Source organism: Arabidopsis lyrata (assembly GCF_000004255.2).
Source record: "Arabidopsis lyrata subsp. lyrata unplaced genomic scaffold ARALYscaffold_6, whole genome shotgun sequence".
Taxonomy (NCBI): domain Eukaryota; kingdom Viridiplantae; phylum Streptophyta; class Magnoliopsida; order Brassicales; family Brassicaceae; genus Arabidopsis; species Arabidopsis lyrata.
Genome location: NW_003302550.1, coordinates 10,597,877 through 10,617,528, shown reverse-complemented (window position 1 = coordinate 10,617,528; position 19,652 = coordinate 10,597,877). Strand labels below are relative to the sequence as shown.

The 19,652-nt window shown below is 39.4% G+C and overlaps 3 protein-coding genes across 6 annotated transcripts; 1 reads left to right on the top strand and 2 right to left on the bottom strand.

Annotated features, from left to right (window-relative positions):
• Positions 1-143: 143 nt before the first annotated feature.
• Positions 144-19,191, bottom strand: LOC9308177 (MAG2-interacting protein 2). Of its 4 annotated transcripts, none has more exons than XM_021021753.1 (14): positions 19,102-19,191; positions 9,784-9,948; positions 9,480-9,576; positions 9,330-9,381; positions 8,977-9,150; positions 8,414-8,612; positions 8,038-8,255; positions 6,797-7,763; positions 5,487-6,421; positions 5,297-5,379; positions 4,772-5,131; positions 3,397-4,597; positions 3,043-3,308; positions 144-2,956 (listed from the first exon to the last, which is right to left on the bottom strand). In XM_021021753.1, exons 3-14 carry the CDS (start codon positions 9,564-9,566, stop codon positions 359-361), a joined length of 7,140 nt encoding a protein of 2,379 aa, XP_020877412.1. In that variant the 5' UTR covers positions 9,567-9,576; positions 9,784-9,948; positions 19,102-19,191; the 3' UTR covers positions 144-358. The 4 variants fall into 4 exon arrangements, with proteins under 4 accessions (XP_020877412.1, XP_020877413.1, XP_020877411.1 ...); XM_021021754.1 differs by lacking the exon at positions 19,102-19,191 and adding an exon at positions 6,495-6,567 and having other exon boundaries at positions 5,487-6,408; positions 9,784-9,946; XM_021021752.1 differs by lacking the exon at positions 19,102-19,191 and having other exon boundaries at positions 9,480-9,646; positions 9,784-9,946.
• On the top strand, positions 14,725-15,570 carry LOC110227482. Its single transcript, XM_021021759.1, has 2 exons — positions 14,725-15,036; positions 15,109-15,570. The coding sequence occupies exons 1-2, from the start codon at positions 14,857-14,859 to the stop codon at positions 15,367-15,369; spliced, it is 441 nt and encodes a 146-aa protein (XP_020877418.1). The 5' UTR covers positions 14,725-14,856; the 3' UTR covers positions 15,370-15,570.
• On the bottom strand, positions 16,034-17,916 carry LOC110227481 (uncharacterized protein At3g43530-like). The gene is made up of 3 exons (XM_021021756.1): positions 17,310-17,916; positions 17,074-17,232; positions 16,034-17,002 (listed from the first exon to the last, which is right to left on the bottom strand). The coding sequence occupies exons 1-3, from the start codon at positions 17,913-17,915 to the stop codon at positions 16,418-16,420; spliced, it is 1,350 nt and encodes a 449-aa protein (XP_020877415.1). The 5' UTR covers position 17,916; the 3' UTR covers positions 16,034-16,417.
• Positions 19,192-19,652: the final 461 nt, after the last annotated feature.

Here is a 19,652-nt window from a genome sequence, read left to right as displayed (position 1 = left end):
TTTGGAATATGTTAGGTTCCATTCCAGCAACCACACCCGCTGCTGTTAAAACAGTCAGACCCTTAGTGCAAGTAGGAGAAAATCACAAAACTGAACCAGTTGAAATTGCATTTCATTTTGGTCAATTTCTCCAATTTCCATACTTTTCTTTGGTATTTGTTGTTGATTTGAATTATAAAAAATTGTAAATGGAGGTATCATATTGGGATGGACAATTTATATGGATACCCTCAAAAACAGTTTTCCTGTAGAAAATAAAGTAAAAAAAACTATATAAAAACGCATAAACAGATTTATCCTCTCCTAATTACTCCTTTTTTGTTACCATGTCACCTCAGAAGAAGCCTCCATTTCCATATCATCTGCTGTTTGTACAAGAAGAAAGAGACGCTAACGCAGATCGTATAACTTCCTTTGAATTGCCTTTTAAGCTTGAGACTGTATTCTTCAGCGTTTCAAGTTCTGAGCTCTCCGCACACAAATCCTCCAAATGCTCCAAAGACTCAAGCTGCTTCTCCAAGTATCTCCGCAGGCTTGCCTCTGCAACATTAATCAGACTAAGAGATGGGTTACTGTGCATGAACTTCGTCACCAGAAACCCGGCTAATATCTGCTGATCCGCCTTAACAAGCCCCGAAACAAAATACGGGAACATGAGTTGCCCAAAACATGAGATAAACCGACTCTCCGAACTTGCATTTGATTCTCTGTTGTCGGCTTGTGTTATCCGCTCTTCCTGGAACTCTCGAGATAGCTTTCCAATCAGATAACAGAGGAAGGAGAAGACTGAGCCGTAGCACGAATTGGAGATGATTGTTGAGAGAGTCCCAGAAGATATAACCAGGAGAAGAACTTCATGATGGCTCTGACTCGATAACTCCGGAATGCCTTCTTGCTTCAATTGTTCTTCAACAACACTGAGACACTGAGATCTGATCTGTTCGTAGGGTAACAAAAGAGAAATCTTTAGTGCGAGAAATGGGTCGGTCCTGGCTAAGATCCCGGTCAGGCTTTCTGCTTCATTTTCTTCAATTATGACCTCTTCGGGCTTCTGAAGCGATCCATCTATTAGTCGTAGAACATTTTCGGGCATGGACAATGCAATGTACTTTCTGAAAATATCCAGCCAGCATGAATGTAAAGGATGAGCTGACACTATGCATTCTTTTTTCACTTTCTCCACGGGTTCTGATTCCTGAAGTGTTTCCCATCCATCATTCCAATCATCATCACCCCAGTCATTTCCTTGGTCGGTTGCGTCATTAGACGGCAATAGTTCGGCTTTCTTAGCTTCAAACAGCTCTTCCCATCCTTCTAAAATAGCCAGAAGAGCTTCAGCTTGTGAAGCTGTAGTAACAGCAGCAGAGAGTTTAGAGAAGCAGGAAACAGATGTCTCAACAGTAGATAAATCCTCCGGTGAGATCTCTAGGCCTGGAGAGATGGTAGCTACAGCGATCTGAGATGATTTAAGTGCGACCAGAGTGTTTGTGAGCCTGCTAGAGCCATCAGCCTGGTCAGGCAACGCTTGGTTAAGCGTGGCTTCAGTCTTCTGCATAGATGATAGTAACTCAGCTGAACCGTCCCATGGCAAAACGTTTGATTGTAGCTCAGACGATGAGCCCTTGATATTCTTACCTGAGATGAACTGCATAAGCTCTAAGGAGTAGACGCGAACTTGACTTGGCAACTCCAGGTTCTCAGAAAATATTACGAGTTGTTCCCAGACTACAAGCCTAACACGCTTCAGTTCTTCTAGGTTGCCTTCTAAGTTACTAAGAGAAGAGAGCAACCGGTAAAGATTCTGTGTTTCGTGAGCCCCAGATACCAAATCTTGTAAAATAGGTTCAAGTACACTCAAATAAAGATGTGGAAGATCCTGCAAAGCTGTTGGATACCGAGAGGACAAATCTGAGAAGACATCAGAAATGGGCCCGAATCCACAACCAGAGAAGACCATGGCTCTGCAGAAATTGAAGATTTCAGTGGCACAATCACCAACCAAGCCAGATCTAACGTAGACAAGTATTGCAGCCCAAGCCTGACTTGGGTACAGACTATCATCCATTACTAGTTTTATAAGAACAGTAAGACAGCTGCTAATGCATTCAGGGCTTAAGATGAGATTCGCCACCAAACTTGGACTAGATGATTTTACTTCCTGCATCTCGTCAGCTAATCTTATCCAAAAGTTAATCAGTAAGATAAGACATTCTTGCCATTTAGAACTATCAGGGATGTGCATGTAGGAACCATTTGGTGGTAGAACTAAGGTGAAATTCCGTTTCAGGATTTCCACAGCCTGCAAAGGTTCCAAGATCCTGACATATACTCTGCAGTGGTCATATGTCTTCTCAAGTTGACCGTGGAAGCCTTGGAAACTCTCTGCACTTCCAAAATCAAGATCTCTTCTACTCTCCAATGTATCTAACAAATTCATAATATATTGCTTGTAGACATCTTGCCAGGAAATGAGACCCATGGAGGAATTTTCAATGAATAAGCCAGTGAGAGTTTCTACCATTTTGGCCAAAGCTTCCAAGTTCATCTCATTGATGTGCGCATGGACTTCATTGTTGAAGCTGTCAAAGTTCAAACCTCCCAACTCCGCAATATTTTTGAAATCCAAATCTTTGATAAATGACACTCTACTGCACTCTTGCTTAAGGACGTTACACAAATTTGATAACCCAGCAAAGGAACCATGCGGTTCAACCAACAATGATGCTTCCTTGCTTTCTACCAAATGGCAATAGCATTCAGAAAGGAGGCTATATATGTAAGCAAGGCGTTGTTTGTTAAGACCACTAACTGCTGGGTACACGATTGTGCTTATGGTTTGTATGGTGTCTGAAGCAAAGGAAAGTATTTCGTCCTTGACTTGTAAAATTTCAGCCGTGATGTCCTCATTTGTCCAAATTTCAGAGCAAAGGATAGAGCTTAAATACCGTAATATCACCTGGCGAGAAGACAATGACAGGTATATAGTAGTTGCAATTGGGGAATGGATAAACGTTAATGAGTTATATACTAAGTGAAATTTACCTCTGATTGCTTCAAGCCATATGTATCAGCCAATTTTAGTAGATCCTTCAAAATCAGCTTCTTCTCGGATTTCACAGATTCAATGAGAGAGAAAACAGCAACCTTAATGTATTCCATATCATGTGACAAAAACCTTTCAGTCTCAACCCCAGGAATAATTCTCTCCAGCATTCTAGAACGGTCAGCATCATGCATTTTTTCCTCTAATTTATGTTTCCATTCCTTCCAAAAAGTTGATTGAAGTTTGTCGATCCTGCTCATATCATCTGGATATATATAAAACAGTACCTAGAGGTCAAAAACAGTAAAAGAAAACAGGTAATTTGAGAAAATAATAGACCCAGAAACCCTTACCAGAGAGACTTTCTGTTTGCTTTCTCTCAAAGTTCTTCCGTAGCAGTTCTCTCCTCTGGATGGGAGCTGTGCACTCTACTCCAGAGTCATGTAGCAAACTATATATCATCCCTAGACTCATGATACTTCGGATTTCTTGGTAGTTCCCCCTTATTCTCAACTGCTTCTCAATAACTTCTACTGCATTAGATGCATCTACCAGATTCAACAGAAAGGAGCATCCTATAATGTCTTCCTCTTTTGTTACCGGTTGTTCGATGATTGAGTCTGTAATCATAACTATCAGCTCATCTTTCGGCGCAAAACCATTCTTTGCCAGCCAGGAAAGAATGGTAACAAGAGCAGTTGCTTTTATGCTGACAAACTGCTTTCCAGGAATTGAATCAAGCACTAGACTTTTATCCAGTTTCCTATTTCTACCCAGCTTAAGCAACCAAGGAAGATGTGAAGCAGCAAACGAGAGAAGCTTCCCATTTTCCTTTAGAAGAGATTCCAAGTCCACTCTATTATCAACCGGTAAGTCCTTAGCAATACAAGAAAGTGAATCTTTGACTCTATCCAAATCTAGTTGTTGATCACTGCATAGCCCATCAAGCATCTGAGGGAATTCTCTAAGACAAGAAACACCGTCCATCTTGTGAATATCAGGAGAATCCGACTCAGATAACATTCCCAGAGTCTCGCATTGGCCTTGCAGGTCAAGATCTTTCCATGAGTGCAATAACTCACTGATCGATTCATCATCACAGTGACCCAAAGCAAAGCCAAGCAACTGCTTTCTAGAACTTATATCCATGTGCTCAAGTGCAGGACCTCTTGCTATTGCAGCACCTAAATCCCAAATGGGACCATGCCCCTTTTTGGTTAGAACAAGGCATAGATCAAAAGCCAGATGCAGATCCCCTGCAACTGCAGCTTCTCTAGCAATAGCTTCTTCAACAGATGATCTATCTTCTGAAGAATTCAACCCAAGAAGTTTAGCAACCTCAATAAGTTCTTCAACATGTAGATAAGCCCCAGGATGCCCCGTGATTGCCATCTTAATAATCTCCATTGGGTCTTTTACTTGTTTGAACTGCACTGGTAAGAGACGAACCCCAAGATTTGGAAGCCTAATAGTAACTGCGTCAATGATATCGGCCTCGGCTTTAACAGTCCGGCTACTAGAAAATATATTCAGGCACTCCCTTGCTTTCCATATCTGAAAAATATAATTTTAAAAAATGCAAATGAAAATTCATCCAAGCACAATGAGAATTGTTGCTAACAAAACAATCTACAGCACCAGAAGAAAAAATTTAACAGGATTTAAAGTTGCATAAATCTATTTAGCATAGACAAAAGCTTTATACACAAACATAGAAACACCACTTACTTCTTCCGAATCAAGGCTCGGAGCAGAGAAGAAGTATTCCTTTGCCGCATTAATAACAAGACTCTCTGCCTTCTCTGACGGCAGAGCAACTGAGCCTGTACCCTTGAGATAATTTCTAGCCAGAGAAAACTTCCCAGCCTTTAGAAGTCCTCTACAGAACTCTGTGAGCACAAACTCAAGATCAAGGAAATAAAAGGCTTTCTCTTGCAACTGTCTCAGATCACGCCACATGCATGCCCAGTCATTATCAGATCGTCCAGGTTGACGACGAACAAATTTCGAAAGCATGAGTCGAAGAATCTGCTTTACACCTTTTTCATCCAAATGAACCTCAAGAAAATAATTAATTGGTTTGGGGACCTGTGGAGAAAGAGAAGGTAGCATTAGAACTTCCATAATGTCAAACATAAGATCCCTTTGTACTTCTACAGAGGCAGAGAACCAATCCAGTGCACATGGAACAGGCTACAGAATTTTTGCTAAGACACCAACTTAATTAATTCAAGATGCAGAAACATTTCAAACCTGATAAAACTCCAAAAGCCTCCCTGCTTCTATATGACCTTCCGCCCGTTTGAGTCTTTTCTGAATGTCTTCACCAGCATCATCTGCATTTGCATGGATGTCAGTTTGATACAGTAATGACTTGATAAGACATCTGATAATTTAGTTACATAGACTTTGGGTTGGAATACATTGGATCTGGACAACTAACCATTTGTCTTCGGTAGCTTTGATAACATTGTTGCCATGACATTCCACTTATCCGTAACTTTGCACAAATACAGACATTGCAGAGCACAATCAACAACTTCAAACTCATCCTTAAAAAAACAAACAGTATGTAAATCCATGCACCCTTCCTCTATAACTTTTGAGCATAAATCCATATCATTTTTTGCTGCCATCTCCTTCAGCCATTTAACTAGAAAGGACTCCACATTACGGTTGTTTGTCCCCAAAAACCTTTTCTGCATAAATGGAATTGCCTTGTCATGCAATCTTCTAACCACAGTATCAGCTTTGACCCCTTCAACCATTATTTTAAATTTCTCATAATCAGATAAATGCTCCCACCCAACAAGGCTTAAGCTGAAGCAGATTTCACCTCCAATTTCGTCAGAATAAATTATCTGGTGCAAGTATGATAGATCCTCATGGAACTGTTCCAACTCAGATATGCCTTTTCGACATGCAATATCAATCAAGCAAATGCAGTTGTCTAACAGCCCAGTGGACGAATCAATATCTCTAGCTCTACTTTTGTACCATGCAGCAAGTTCTTGTGATGATGGCCAATTATACCCCAAACACCTTCTAACAATTGGCTCAGTTTGAATCAGAGAATCATTCTTGCCATTCTCCGGCAAGTTATTAATAAATCTAACCATCTTCTCACATTCAACCCAGTCTTCTTCTCTCACTGCCATACTCGTTGGAGGAGATTTTCCCGGAAGAAGATGTGCATACGTTTCAACGGGGACTGTTTCAGGAATAGCTGCCAAAATTTTCAGCATGAACGAAGCAAGTGAATAAGGATGCCGCTTAAATAGCAGGTTTAAGGCTCCTATTCTCCCGCTCTCGGCAAGTGAAATAGCAGCCTGATTGATAGGAATACTCCGAAATTTTCTGTAATCCTGCACTGAATATCTGTGGAGACAATGTCATTAACCATTTTAAGAAGTAACTGGATAGTGTAGTTTAACAGTAGATAAAAAGGAACCAGAAATTCTGAAATGCAGAACCCATATGCAAAGAGCTTGGAGATATCAGATGAAAATTGCCTGAGTGGGTATCTAAGGGTGTCAAAAGAGGGTTCTAAGTTTTCAAGTTGCAATCAAACCCACGAAAACACTTTAAACTCTAGAATCGATGTCAAATTCTAACCAAATTCTAAACGACACTCATCCTGTGTTGGATAACCATAGAACCTCCTGGATATGCAAGACCTAATTAGTACTATATAGCATGCCAGGTTGCCTATCTGCAGAAAGGAAAAGAGATAGCAAGCGTAAAGATATATACCTGCCCATGCTTATCCCCAAATATGTGTCGAGCCTTTCACTAAACTGTAATAGACGAAGCCTAGCCAAACGAAATTCCCAAAGTTGTTGGGATTCTTGATCTTCAGATTTAGCAAATACATAGTGATTAGTTAGATAAAGTCCATGCGCAAGTAAGGCCTTCATGGAATCTTCTGTTGGCCCAATTCTATCTAAGCATTCGGAGAGCACAAAAGCTTTATCTTTTATCTTTGATAGAATCGTGCTCACATCACTGACTCCTTTTCCTGAGTTCAACCATCTTGACTTGAAAACTTCATCTCTGTCCAAGCCATGACTATCAGCAAAATCCAACGCTTCTTGATAGTGGCATTTCTCAACTAAGATTTTATACATTTCAGGAATTGTTTTCTCAGTAAAAGATATTAGCCTCCATAACATACTATGCTCACTAGTATGATGCAATTCACTTGGGTCCTTGTCAACCTTGGCCAGGGCTGATTTTGCTTCCTGTGTTGAACTTTCTAAAAGAAAAATGTGTCCCTCATATCTCTGAACTCTTTCCACGACAGGCATAGAATAAATGGTAGCATCCTCTTGAACTATAACACACCTATTGATGTCAAATATACTAATGTTACCGCTCCTTTTCAAAATTGTAAGGGCGTGATCAGACCACCAAGTAAAATCTACGACATTTCTTAAACTTTCTTTCCAATTTTTTAGTGACTTATCTGGCTTCAGTGAATCAGAACTGTCTTCAGAAGGACAGCACGAAAGTGTCAATCTTGCTTTATCTAACTGGAAAAGATGCACGCACCCATTGCTATCAAGACTTGCAACATGTGACCCTTGAGGTGAGATTAAAGTCTTTGGATATGCCAACTGATCATCTTTGTTCTCACAATACTCGCCTTCAAACTTTGTGGTGGACAACAGTTCCAGACCTAAATTCTGACACTTACGCCAAAGTGAGATACATGATGAACCTGAAAGTAAGTTAATAAAAACATTAATTATCCCAGAATCATAAACCTAACATCTCTGTCCATCGGAAATATTTCAACAACCACACTTTTTATTCAACTATCACAAACACTGATAAAGTATAGGTAGCATTCCCATATAATAGTACACAGCTATGGTTTGCCAAATTGAATGATTTCAAGCAACTGTAGCTTTCAAGTCTTCTTTACAAGAGTTTTAACAATAAGTACTCCTAATTCCAAACTTCCTCAACAAAATAAGTTGTATAAAACTTACCAGAACTCCCTGTCGATGATATGCCTGCAGCACTACCAACAAGAAGAAGAAAAGAAAGATTTGGATGGTAATCAAAGCAAAAAACGTGGTTGGGGAATTGCTTTCTCAAAGCTGAGACACTATTTGAAGCATGTTTGGAAAAGGAAGAAGCGCTTGGCTCCCTACTGATCTCGACATGATGAATAAGTCCATCTGATGTAAGTACACTGAATGAACACCTGCAGGAAAATTGTCATTAGGACAGACCACCAGTCAAAATTTCATATCAGCATTAGGCCTTAAGCAAACAAGTATATTGTAATGCTCAGGGGAACATTAGGATCCCAGTACTCTTTAAGTCTTAATCAATAACAAATAGGGACAGAAGGAAACGTACAAACATGATGGTTGCAAATCACAGTCGTCCTCTATTAATCCTAATACTGATGCAGAAACCTTCAAGTTTCTTTTTGTGACTTGACTTATTTCTTCACCATTAGCTCTGATGAAAAAGAGGGTCTCACTATCATCCACAAGACCAAGAACATCATGTTTTTCGGACCACACTCCAGAAGTAAATGATCCTGATATGTTGGCTGATGCAATGAACAGAAGTTAGAGGACCATGACATAGGCATGGAAAGGACCATGAGTTAAGGAAACAGAGAGAAGGAAAAAGGTATTTTGAGGAGAGCGTATTTTTGAAATGAACAGAATAAATGACTGGTACAGTAAGGTTTCACAAAAGGATGATTCCACATACCAAACTTGGAGAAAAAATGCATTTCTAAAATATTACAGGCATTTGTTATCACAATAAATCAAGAATATAGTATTTGACAAGATAAATGCAGTATTCTACAACTTCTTTTATTTGAGTGTGCTATGGCAGTGATCCCCGGAAAACATTATCAGGCAAACATATGTGAAAGCAAGGGAAGATATGTCAGAATTTCTTACATGTAAAATTGCCACAAGGTTTCCTGTAATCATCATCCTTTCGTAAGATAGTAACATGATTTGCGGAAGTGACAGCCACAAGTTCTCCTCTTGGTGAAATAAATAACGACACCGGTTTATTAGTCTTTCTCGGATTCCAATATCCACTCCACTTTTCCTTGAGTTGACTAAAACCTTAATACCATAAGAGAATAGAGATGAAGAAGCCTGTATCAACGAACGGTCTATAATGCTAATTAAACAAAATGCAATGTACACAAACATGATTCCTACAAGCTCATAAAACAGAAAAATTCAAATTCACAGATCTTTGAATTATACAAAAACTAGAGAATCAACCATCTGCGACTAACCTCTAATGGAGACAAGAGACCGAAGCCCTCCTTTCGAATCAGCTCCATCTGCCTAAACTTCGACAACAGATCAAAGCGCAATGTAAGATATAAATAAACACTATACACAAAGCAATTAGTTAGACTCAATAAGTAAGACGAATCTTGTACCTGAGGAAGAGGAGGATATCTAGGAACAAAAGGCAATGAAGCATGATGACGTATCTCATACAAAACTTTTCTTCCAGGAGTTTCCATGATCAATCGTCTAAGGAGAGTGAAAGATCGAGATCGATCTAATTAGCAGGAGAAAGAATCAATCTAATTTTCTTCACACCCTAACCCCAAAACATGAGCATTCTCATCGATTTAACCACAACGTTTTAAATTGATTCAAGAAAACCCTTGACTAATTACTTAATTAGCTGCATGAAGATGAATTGGAAGGTGTATGAGACAAGAGTCGATAGAATACCTAAGCACGATTTGGTAATTACGCTCAGAGAGGGAGATCGGCGGCGAATTGAACAGAGAAGACGCAGTATTTGCTGACGTGGCGAAGATCCGGCGCTGCGACCTCCGATGGTGGTGACTGTATAGATTGTGATGAAAATCAAATATCACGAGGAAGAAGACGAAGAATTTTTATCACTTATGCCACTTTTTGGGAAAAAATGATCTGGCATGCCACTGAATAATCTGCATGCCACCGATATTGTGAACTGACGAATTTGCCCTTAATGAAAGAAGGAAAAAAAAATCAAAAAAGAAATGAAAAACGTTTCTCTCTAATCTCTCTCTCTCGTCCTACTCTCTCTCCTCTCTCTCTCCTCCAAACCCGACAATCCTCCGCCACAGCTCCGAACTCCACAGCTCCCGCCGATCTGCAAGTACGGCTGAAGAGAGTCGTCGTCCTTTTCGAAATCGGTTAGTTTTTTTCTCATAAATCCTCTTGACATTGCTGCATTGATAGAATTTTAGGTAATTTATGAGTATTTTGGAATTCTTTAAAATTAGGGATTTGAAAGAGAATTGGGTTTTTTTCAATTAATCGAGAGAATCGATAGCATATTGAGGAATGTTGGCATTTGCATTGGTTATTAAACGAATGTAGCTCGTCCATTGTTGAATCGAGTCACATTTTATGTAGAATCGAGTCAGCTCAGTCAACTGGGACAACTATGAAAACTGGTTCAACTTTTATTATGTAGGCCAACTAGTACAACTGATAGTCTGTAATCCACCTGGTACAACTAAGTTTAATTATTCAACTGGTACAACTGATGGTCTGTAATCCACCTGGTACAACTAAGTTTAATTATTCAACTGGTACAACTGATAGTATTTAGGCCAACTGGTACAACTGATAGTAATTGGTACAACTGGTACAACTAGTATAACAGTGACAAATAGTGTATGTGCAGTTTTTAATTGTTATATTTTCAGGATAGTACCCTCCTTAGTCAATTGGTACAACTGATAATATTTAGGCCAACCGGTACAACTGATAGTATGTAGGCCAACTGGTACAACTAGTATAACTGTGAGAAATGGTGTATGTGCTGTTTTTAATTGTTATATTTTCAGGATAGTAGTCCATAGTCAACTGGTTCAACTGGTAGAATGTAGGCCAACTGGTTCAACTGGTAGAATGTAGGCCAACTGATACAACTGATAGTATGTAGGCCAACCGGTACAACTAGTATAACTATGAAAAATGGTGTAGATTTGTGCTGTTTATAATTGTTGTATTTTCAGGATAGTACCCTCCATAGTCAACTGGTACAACTGTTAGAGTATAGGCCTAGCTGGTAAAACCGATAGTATGTAGGCCAACAGGTACAACTAGTATAACTGTAACAAATTGTGTTTGTAATTATGTTTTAAATTGTTGTAATTTCAGGAGGCGATGAAGAAGAAGAGCCATACTAACGTACATTTTGACTATGGAGGGTACTATTCAGAAGGGAATGAGTGGATTTATAAAAATTCACTATACGCTATATCGTTTAAGACGGCATGTTTAGAGAAGATAACTTATTCGGTGCTATTAGATAAGATCACTGCGAAGGTTGGCCAGAATGGAGTCCCTGGGAATCTGAAACTGAGTTACAATCTATCTAAAGCTCGGAGAGAGACATATATTGTAGATGATGAGGACGTATACATTTTTTTAACAGAATGTGATGAAGAGGGTCGTATTCCAGTTTTGCATGTGGAGCTATTAAGTGACAATAACCAGAGGGTGGAAGTGTTAGTACCGGAGCGTCGAAGTTCAGTTGGTGTGAATTATGTAGAGCTAGTGAATGTGAATGAAGTTTTGGAGAATGATGTGAATGAAGTTTTGGAGAATGATGTGAATGAAGTTATGGAGAATGATGTGAATGAAGTTTTGGAGAATGATGTGAATGAAGTTTTGGTGAATGATGTGAATGATGAGAATGAAGTTTTGGTGAATGATGTGAATGAAGTTTTGGTGAATGAAGATATGGTGAATGAAGTTATGGTGAATGAAGTGTGTCAGAATGTGACAGGTATGGAAGTTGTGGCTGTGGAAAGGTCGATGGATAACCATTTGGATGAAGATGTGGATGGTATTTTTGATTTTGATGATATTCCAGCTATTCCAAATCGTGTAAAAGGTACTCCGAAGAATATAGAATGGGAAGATGGTACGGGTATAGAACTTTATCAAGAATTTTGTTCTAAGGAGGCAGTGTGGGAATTGGTAAACAAAGCTGCAAAACAAGAAGTTTATGGGGTTTCAACTATTAAGTCTGACCCGGTGAGACTTATGTTACGATGCAAACAATATTCTGAAGGGTGTAAATGGTATTTACGAGTTGCGAGAACAAAGCAATCAGATTATTGGAGTGTTAGAGTGCATAGAAAGATCCATACATGCTCTCGGTCTGTTGAGTCTACAAGCAATAGTGTACAGAGAGGAACACCACGATTAATAGCAGCTGTTTTGCATGCTGACTTTCCAGGTAATATACAGACCCCAAATCCAAAAAGCATCATGTCTATTGTGACAGGAAGACTTGGTGTGCATTGTTCATACTCCACTGCATTAAGAGGGAAAATGCAGCATGTTAGTGAAGTGAGAGGTGGACCGGAAAAAAGCTACAAGATGTTGTTTTCTTATCTTTACATGTTAGAGAAAGTAAATAGAGGGACTGTAACAAGTGTGGAGTTGGAAGAGAAGAAGTTCAAATACCTATTCATAGCTTTGGGCGCTAGCATTGAAGGCTTCAGGGCAATGCGGAAAGTGATAATTGTGGATGCAACTCATCTCAAAACTGTATATGGCGGGATGTTGGTTATCGCAACAGCTCAAGATCCTAATCATCACCATTACCCTCTTGCATTTGGTGTGATTGATGCGGAGAAGGATGATAGTTGGATATGGTTTTTCCAGAAGCTGAAAACTGTATATCCAGAAGTTCCTGATTTGGTGTTTATTAGTGACAGGCATCAAAGCATCAAGAAGGCTGTCATGACGGTGTACCCGAATGCGCATCATGTACACTGTATATGGCATTTGTCTCAAAATCTGAGACTCCGTGCGAAGATTGATAAGGAGGGAGCTGCGAAGAAGTTCATGGATTGCGCTCATGCTTATACTGAGAGTGAGTTCAATAGAGAATATGGTATTTTTAGGAGTCGGTGGTCTAATGTTGCTGACTATCTAGATAAAACTATAGAGAGAGAGCAGTGGTCCAGGTGCCATTTCCAAGGAGACAAGTACAACATAGACACTAGCAATGCTGCGGAGTCAATGAACGCTGTGTTTAGGAAAGCGAGGACGTATGACCTCTTACCTATGATTGATGCCCTTGTTGAGAAGTTCTCTGAATGGTTTAACAAACATAGGCAAGATTCAGGTAATGCATCGAGCACATCACAAGTTGTGCCTTTTGTGGAGAACATCTTGCATGCTCGATGTCCAGTTGCTGCGAAGTTAAAAGTTGTTGAGCTTAACAGTTATAGACAAGAATACAACGTCATTGATCTCCATTCGGTAAGCTTTTTGGTGGATTTGAAAATGAAAACTTGTTCTTGCAAGACTTTTGATATAGACAAGTACCCGTGTGTCCATGCCATTGCCGCAGCAAGGTTCCTAGCCCGCAAGGAAGGGAGAGCTGGAGATGTAAGCATATATGGACTCTGCTCCGTCTTTTATTTGATAGATACTTGGGCATTGGCATATTACAGGACGTTGTTTGTAGTGCCACATGAGTCAGAATGGATTATTCCCGAGCCAATTAAAGATTTGGAGGCTGACCCGCCGGAATACACCCCAAAAAAAGGACGAAATCAAGATAAACGGTTTCCATCCGTTGGAGAAAAACGGAGAAAGAGTAACAAAGCTGTTCCAGGAATTAACTTGGAGAGATGGCTGCAGCCCGAGGATCCAGAAGCAACTTGATTAATTCCCTGGTACAGCCGGTACAACTGTTTTACCACTTAGGTTCAACTGGAACAACTGGACCATTTGGGTTCAACCGGAACAACTGTGTAACCATTTGGGTTCAACCACTGTGACTTAAACAACTTTGTACTTGTATTTTTATTTGTAAGACTAATATCGCTTTGTAATATATGGATTATTATTTGTAAGACTAGTTTGTAATAAAAACTATTTTATTTCTTAGCAATATTAGTAAAAATGGTTTCTGGGTTCAACCGATACAACTGGAAACAACTAAATATATAAAAATACAAAGTTACATAAATCAAACAATAATAAGTAGTTTAAAACATTTTTACACTCTGGAAGTACATTTAATAATTTCAATATATAATATGTAACATTATCAATAATTAATGTGAGCTAAAACCAAAATTACACAAATCACTCTTTAGGTAACAAGGAACAATTAGTTCAAGCTCATCTATAAAGATGAAATAAGTATGGAAACTATGTTTTCTGACAAATTATTATATGAAAACTTCTTAAACACCAATATAATGTGGAAATTGATGTGAACAACTAGATAACTATGGTATTTTTAAGGTTCAACTATAAAATTACAAAATTTGAAATAGTTCAACTGTGAGGAAATTAGGACAACTGAACATCTAAAAACAACTATGTAGAAAATCTATTTGTCGGGGGTCCCACGTAAATGTGTTCACACTAGTTTTGACTACTTTTGACTTAAATCGGGTCCCACATAAATGTGTTCACACTAGTTTTTGACTACTCTCTCTCTCTCACATCTCGATCTCTTCTTCTTTATCTCTTCTTCTTCTTTTCTCTCTTCTTCTTCTTCTTCTTCTTCTTCTTCTTCTCTCTTCTTCACGAGAAACCCAAAAAAATTAGGGTTTTCAGATCTATTCTTTTTCTTCCTTCTCTCGCCGTTATAAGGTATGACAATTCTCTTAGAGTACTTCAGTTTAGTAGATCTGCAATTCTGGTAATTAGGGTATATGAGATTTGTAAGATTTTCAGATCTACCCAAAAAATTGTAAGATTTAATTGATTTATGTTTGATTGAATGGTCAGATCTACTTACCGAGCTTCATCTTCTTAACCGTAGATATGCCTTATAGTTACTCTCAACCCTCCACATCCGTAGAAAGTATCAACAGTGGATGCCGAAATGCGGACGCCAATTATGGTGTTCCCAAGAGGTGTTTCTGCGGTTTAATGGTCAAGCTTGAGCGGTGTATAACAGGACAGCGACAAGGAGAGCGCGTATATAGATGCCCATTGCTTACGGTATGGTTTAGTTGCAATTCTGGAACAACTAAGTACAACTTGCTGGTTTTGAACTTTCTATATTCTTCCTAGGATGGAGACGAATATAAGGTTAATCGAGATCACCTAGTTCAGTGGTGGGATTGTGCGGTTACGGAGGAGCTGTCCAAGATAAACCTACGATTTGACGTTTTAACCTCTCTTGAGGTTGCGAGGGGTGGATTTCCACCTGCTTTGGAGTCGATCCGGGAAACTATTCGTCTTATGCGTGAAGAAATTGATGCCCTTAAAGCGAGGTTAGCCACAAAAGAAGTCGAGATTGCGAGGCTTAAGGGGTTACTTTCAAGTTGGTAATAATATTGTATGATTACCACCTAGTCTTTGTATTTGTATTTTGGATATGAATTTGTATTTTGGATATGGATTTGTGTTTTCATGAAGTCTTATTAGTAGTTGTACCTGCAGTAATGCTAGTTGTACTTGGTTCAACCGGTACAACTCCGACTTATATGTATTTACTAAGTATTTTTAATAGTAGTTGTCCCAGGTTTATAATATAGTTGTCCCTGGATTATTAGTAGTTGTCCCTTGATCAACTGGTCCAACTAAAATTTAAAATTAATTTAGTAGTTGTCCCAGGTTTATAATATAGTTGTCCCTGGATTATTAGTAGTTGTCCCTGGATCAACTGGTCCAACTAAAATTTAAATTTGTAATATTTGAATTTGTATTTTGGATATGGAATTGTGTTTTCATGAAGTATTATTAGTAGTTGTACCTGCAGTAATGGTAGTTGTACTTGGTTCAACCGGTACAACTCCGACTTATATGTACTCACTAAGTATTTTTAATAGTTGTTGTCCCTGGATCAACTGGTCCAACTAAAATTTAAATATATTGTATTTAGTAGTTGTTCCTGTTGTCCTACTTGTGTTAATAGTTGTCCCACGTTTGTTAGTAGTTGGACCAGATGCATAATTTTTTAAAATATAATTTATGAATCATCCTAAACCCCAAATACAAAAAATGCACCTAAACCACAACACAACCAAAAGATAGTACAATGTTTTGAATCCTAATAAAAGATAACCGCAAAATACTCAGAAAATATAAGTTTTGTCCTACACAAAAGCAATTACTCATAAAGAGTGATCTCTCATAAAGATCACCTATTTCTTCTGCCGCTTCTTCCCCTTCCCCTTCCCCTCTGCTGTAAACTGTTCAGCCTGAAACCTGGAAGCCTTCCTTTGTCTCTTTTTCCCGGTCTGGATTGTAGGGCCACTATGCTTCGGCCTCACTGCTTTCTTCTTCTTATTCTCCTTCTCTTTCCTAGCCAGCTGCTCCTCATCACCTTCATCACCTACACAACTCCAATGTTAGAACATGTATGTTACAATAAAAACTACAAAAATGTAAACTCACTCAATTCTTGAATCTGGATTGGCTTAGGGTCTGTGAAACCACTGTGAAGGACCAAAGCCTTTGTCGGACTCGCTATTGGTTGATTAGCAGTTGGTGTACAATAGGTTGGCACAAAATCACTTGAAGTCCCTGGATGATACTCATTGTACCGCTCTTTCTCTAGCTGGACTGACACATAACCCTCTAACTCTTTCACTCTCCCATCCAGCATACTCACTTTGCTATCCATCTCAGACAACTTCTCCATGATCTTCGCAAATCCTTTGTCCACAGCTGACTGTAATGAGAGGATATCACCAAGCCTCTCAGGGACTTCACCATCACTTTCTTTAACATCACCAAGCCTCTCAGCCACTTCAGGGACAACATCACCAAAACCCCGAGCCTGCAAGTCCATCTGGTATAGACTTTTCCACCAGATTTTCTTCTTCTTTCTGATCAGCTGCTCTCTCCAACCTTCAACAACTGGATCAATAAATCCCATCCCTTCATCAACATCTTTCTCAACAAGGCCAGACAACATCTCTTTCTCATCCATATCAGGTTCCAAGATGCTTGAGATATCCTGTCAAATACACATAGCATCAATCTCAATAAATATGCATACTAAGAGAAGTAAAGGCACCAAAAGCTAACCTTAATTTCACCAAGGGCTTGGTTTATCTCATCCAAGGTAAAGCCCTTCATGCAACTGTCAGTGAATTTAGATTTGCACATTCTTGGACAGTCATTAGCTGCGGGAACAGCTTCTCTGAATCGCCTTCCAAGCTGTGGTATGCACTCAAATGCAAAAATCTACACATTCACAATAACACAGTTTTACTACTATAACTTAAACACTCTAACTCATTACAATATTCACAAGTTTTTACCTCAAGAGGAGTGATGAATCCAAAAAAGCTGCTCTGTGCTTTTGGTTTCACCTCACCTTTCATGTTTTTCATCATTCTCCGGATCCCTGTCATACATTGCTCAAAAGAATACCTTCCCCACGGGAATATCTCACAAGCATGAACATCATCAACAATCCTTAACAGGAATTGCTCTATGTTCCCATCACCCTTAGAATCAGCCTTCACAACCGCACATAAAAACAACAAAATAATCAACTTCTTCCTATCCAAACACTTCTCACTCTTAATAGCTGCCAACTTCTTTTCTACATCTTTGATTTTGATTAGGTCTGTCCTCCCAAACATCCTTCTGACAAACCTCAAACTACCCTTCTTCTCATGATTCTTTGGGTACTCATGGCAGTCCAACCCGGTCAACAAAGCATGCTCTTTCAAGGAGTACCTTATAGGCACTCCATTCACAACAAACCAACACTCATTCTCCATACCCGTGCGAGCAGTGCGAAGCATAAGCATCCACATGCCTTGAATCATGTGATTTGGTTCCTTAGGCATGTGGAATATATGCTTAAACTGAGCATGATTCCTAAACCAACTAACTTCCTCATCAAATGCCTCTATCATGGCCACTTTTTGGCCCAATTTACACTTTTTACGTACCTTACATACCTTGTTGTACTCAGTTGGACTAAAGTACATGCTCTCTGGCGTCAATGTTTGGAATCCCTCATCATCATCATCCTCATCTGTATCAGCTGCAACATCATTTACCCTCTCCTGTTCCTCTTCCTCAATAGCCATATCAACTATATTCTGCATATTTCGGACACATACAATTGAGTACAACTATGTCTGTTGCTTACCTTTTACACCATATACGACTAATACCAACTGTTACTTACCTTTACGACACCAGCAACATCTTCGTCCTCATTATCACCACTCCGTTCTCCACCCTCAGCATCACCAACTCTCTCTTCTTCCTCGTTATCACAACCCTGACCATCAATTGACAACTCACGGACTTCTTTTTCTTTCTCCTTTGACTCACTGACTTCTTTATCGGACTCACGAACGTCTTCATTTGACTCACGGACTGAGTCTTTCCCTTCTCTATCAGACAATTCCAGAACCGAAGCATCCACTCTTGGAACAAATACAGCAACAGCGGAATCCGTCGGATCTTCTGTCGGAACAGAAGCATCAAGCGGAGCTTTTGTTGGCACAGCGACATCCGTCGTCGAAGCTTCTCGAGACCTTTCTGTTGACTCATATTCCCTACCTCCCTCTATCACACGAGCCATATACGGAGGAGACGAAGACACGCGGAGGAAACGAATACGAACGGAGGCGGCAGAGACGAAAAGACAAATGAACGCGGAGGAGACGGAGGAGACGATTGACGGAGTACCACAGACGACGGCCGAAGTTCTGAGGCTAGAAGAAGACGACGGAGACGACGAGACGCCGGAAAACAAGCGACGGAGCGGAGAAGAGAGATTCGAGAGAGAAACGAATCGAATTCACGGGAGACGGGTGAAATTTTTCTGAAATTTTACAGTTTTCGATTTACACTTAGGGAAATTAGGGTAAATTTGGGGAAATTTTATGGGCCGGGTTATTTTCAAGTGGGCTGGGTTCGGGTTTATTAGGTTGGGTCGTAGTTTTCTTATTTTCGTCTGGGTTTTTGGTAAATTACTCAGTTTTACGATTTAAAAGAAATTCAATAATAAAAAGCAAACATAACAGTGGCATGAGTGGTTAACATTTTTCCTTTTGTGGCACAAGAGGTGAACTCTCGAAGACGAAGCCACTGTATGCCGGTGAATGTGAACTTCGCCGACGAGCAGAGAAAATGGTGGACTCAGTGAAAAAATTATACCTTTTCAATTTGGTAGTGTTCAATTTTGCCAAAAACCGCCCGGTTCAACCGAAAGTTCCGGTTCAACCGTGAAACTAATGTTCTCTTGTCTTCTTTTCTTTATACGGCTGATAAGAAATCCAACCGGTCGGTTCAAATTTAAGAGTGAACATCCCCACTAATTCCCAAATGTTATACAATCATATATTTGTCCAACATAAATTTAAAATATTATGTAACCATATTTTAGAATCTAACAGGTAGTAGAGCAATGGCAAAGTGAAATCAGTTAGATGATCCTTTTTGAAATCTTTCTTATATTTATTTCCAGGTTCAACTTCAATAGTATAGTGTTTGCTTCTTTGTTTTAGAGTTTGGTATGAATAAAGAGATCTGCCACCGAGAATGTAACATCATATAGTATAGTGTTTGCTTGTGTGCCATATAGTACAAACATCATATCGGGGTTAATGAAACATAATAAGGATGAACACCACCGA

Bases quoted from the DNA above. Each gene is read 5' to 3' on its own strand.
- LOC9308177 (XM_021021754.1), bottom strand. From the start codon at position 9,566: ATGGAAACTCCTGGAAGAAAAGTTTTGTATGAGATACGTCATCATGCT. The intron at 9,382-9,479 runs GTACAAGATTCG...GTCGAAGTTTAG, and splicing joins GATATCCTCCTCTTCCTCAG to GCAGATGGAGCTGATTCGAA. The intron at 8,256-8,413 runs GTACGTTTCCTT...ATTTTCCTGCAG, and splicing joins GATTTGCAACCATCATGTTT to GTGTTCATTCAGTGTACTTA.
- LOC110227482 (XM_021021759.1), top strand. From the start codon at position 14,857: ATGCCTTATAGTTACTCTCAACCCTCCACATCCGTAGAAAGTATCAAC. The intron at 15,037-15,108 runs GTATGGTTTAGT...TATTCTTCCTAG, and splicing joins ATAGATGCCCATTGCTTACG to GATGGAGACGAATATAAGGT.
- LOC110227481 (XM_021021756.1), bottom strand. From the start codon at position 17,915: ATGATAGAGGCATTTGATGAGGAAGTTAGTTGGTTTAGGAATCATGCT. The intron at 17,233-17,309 runs GTAAAAACTTGT...GTGAATGTGTAG, and splicing joins GATTCATCACTCCTCTTGAG to ATTTTTGCATTTGAGTGCAT. The intron at 17,003-17,073 runs GTTAGCTTTTGG...TGTATTTGACAG, and splicing joins AAGCCCTTGGTGAAATTAAG to GATATCTCAAGCATCTTGGA.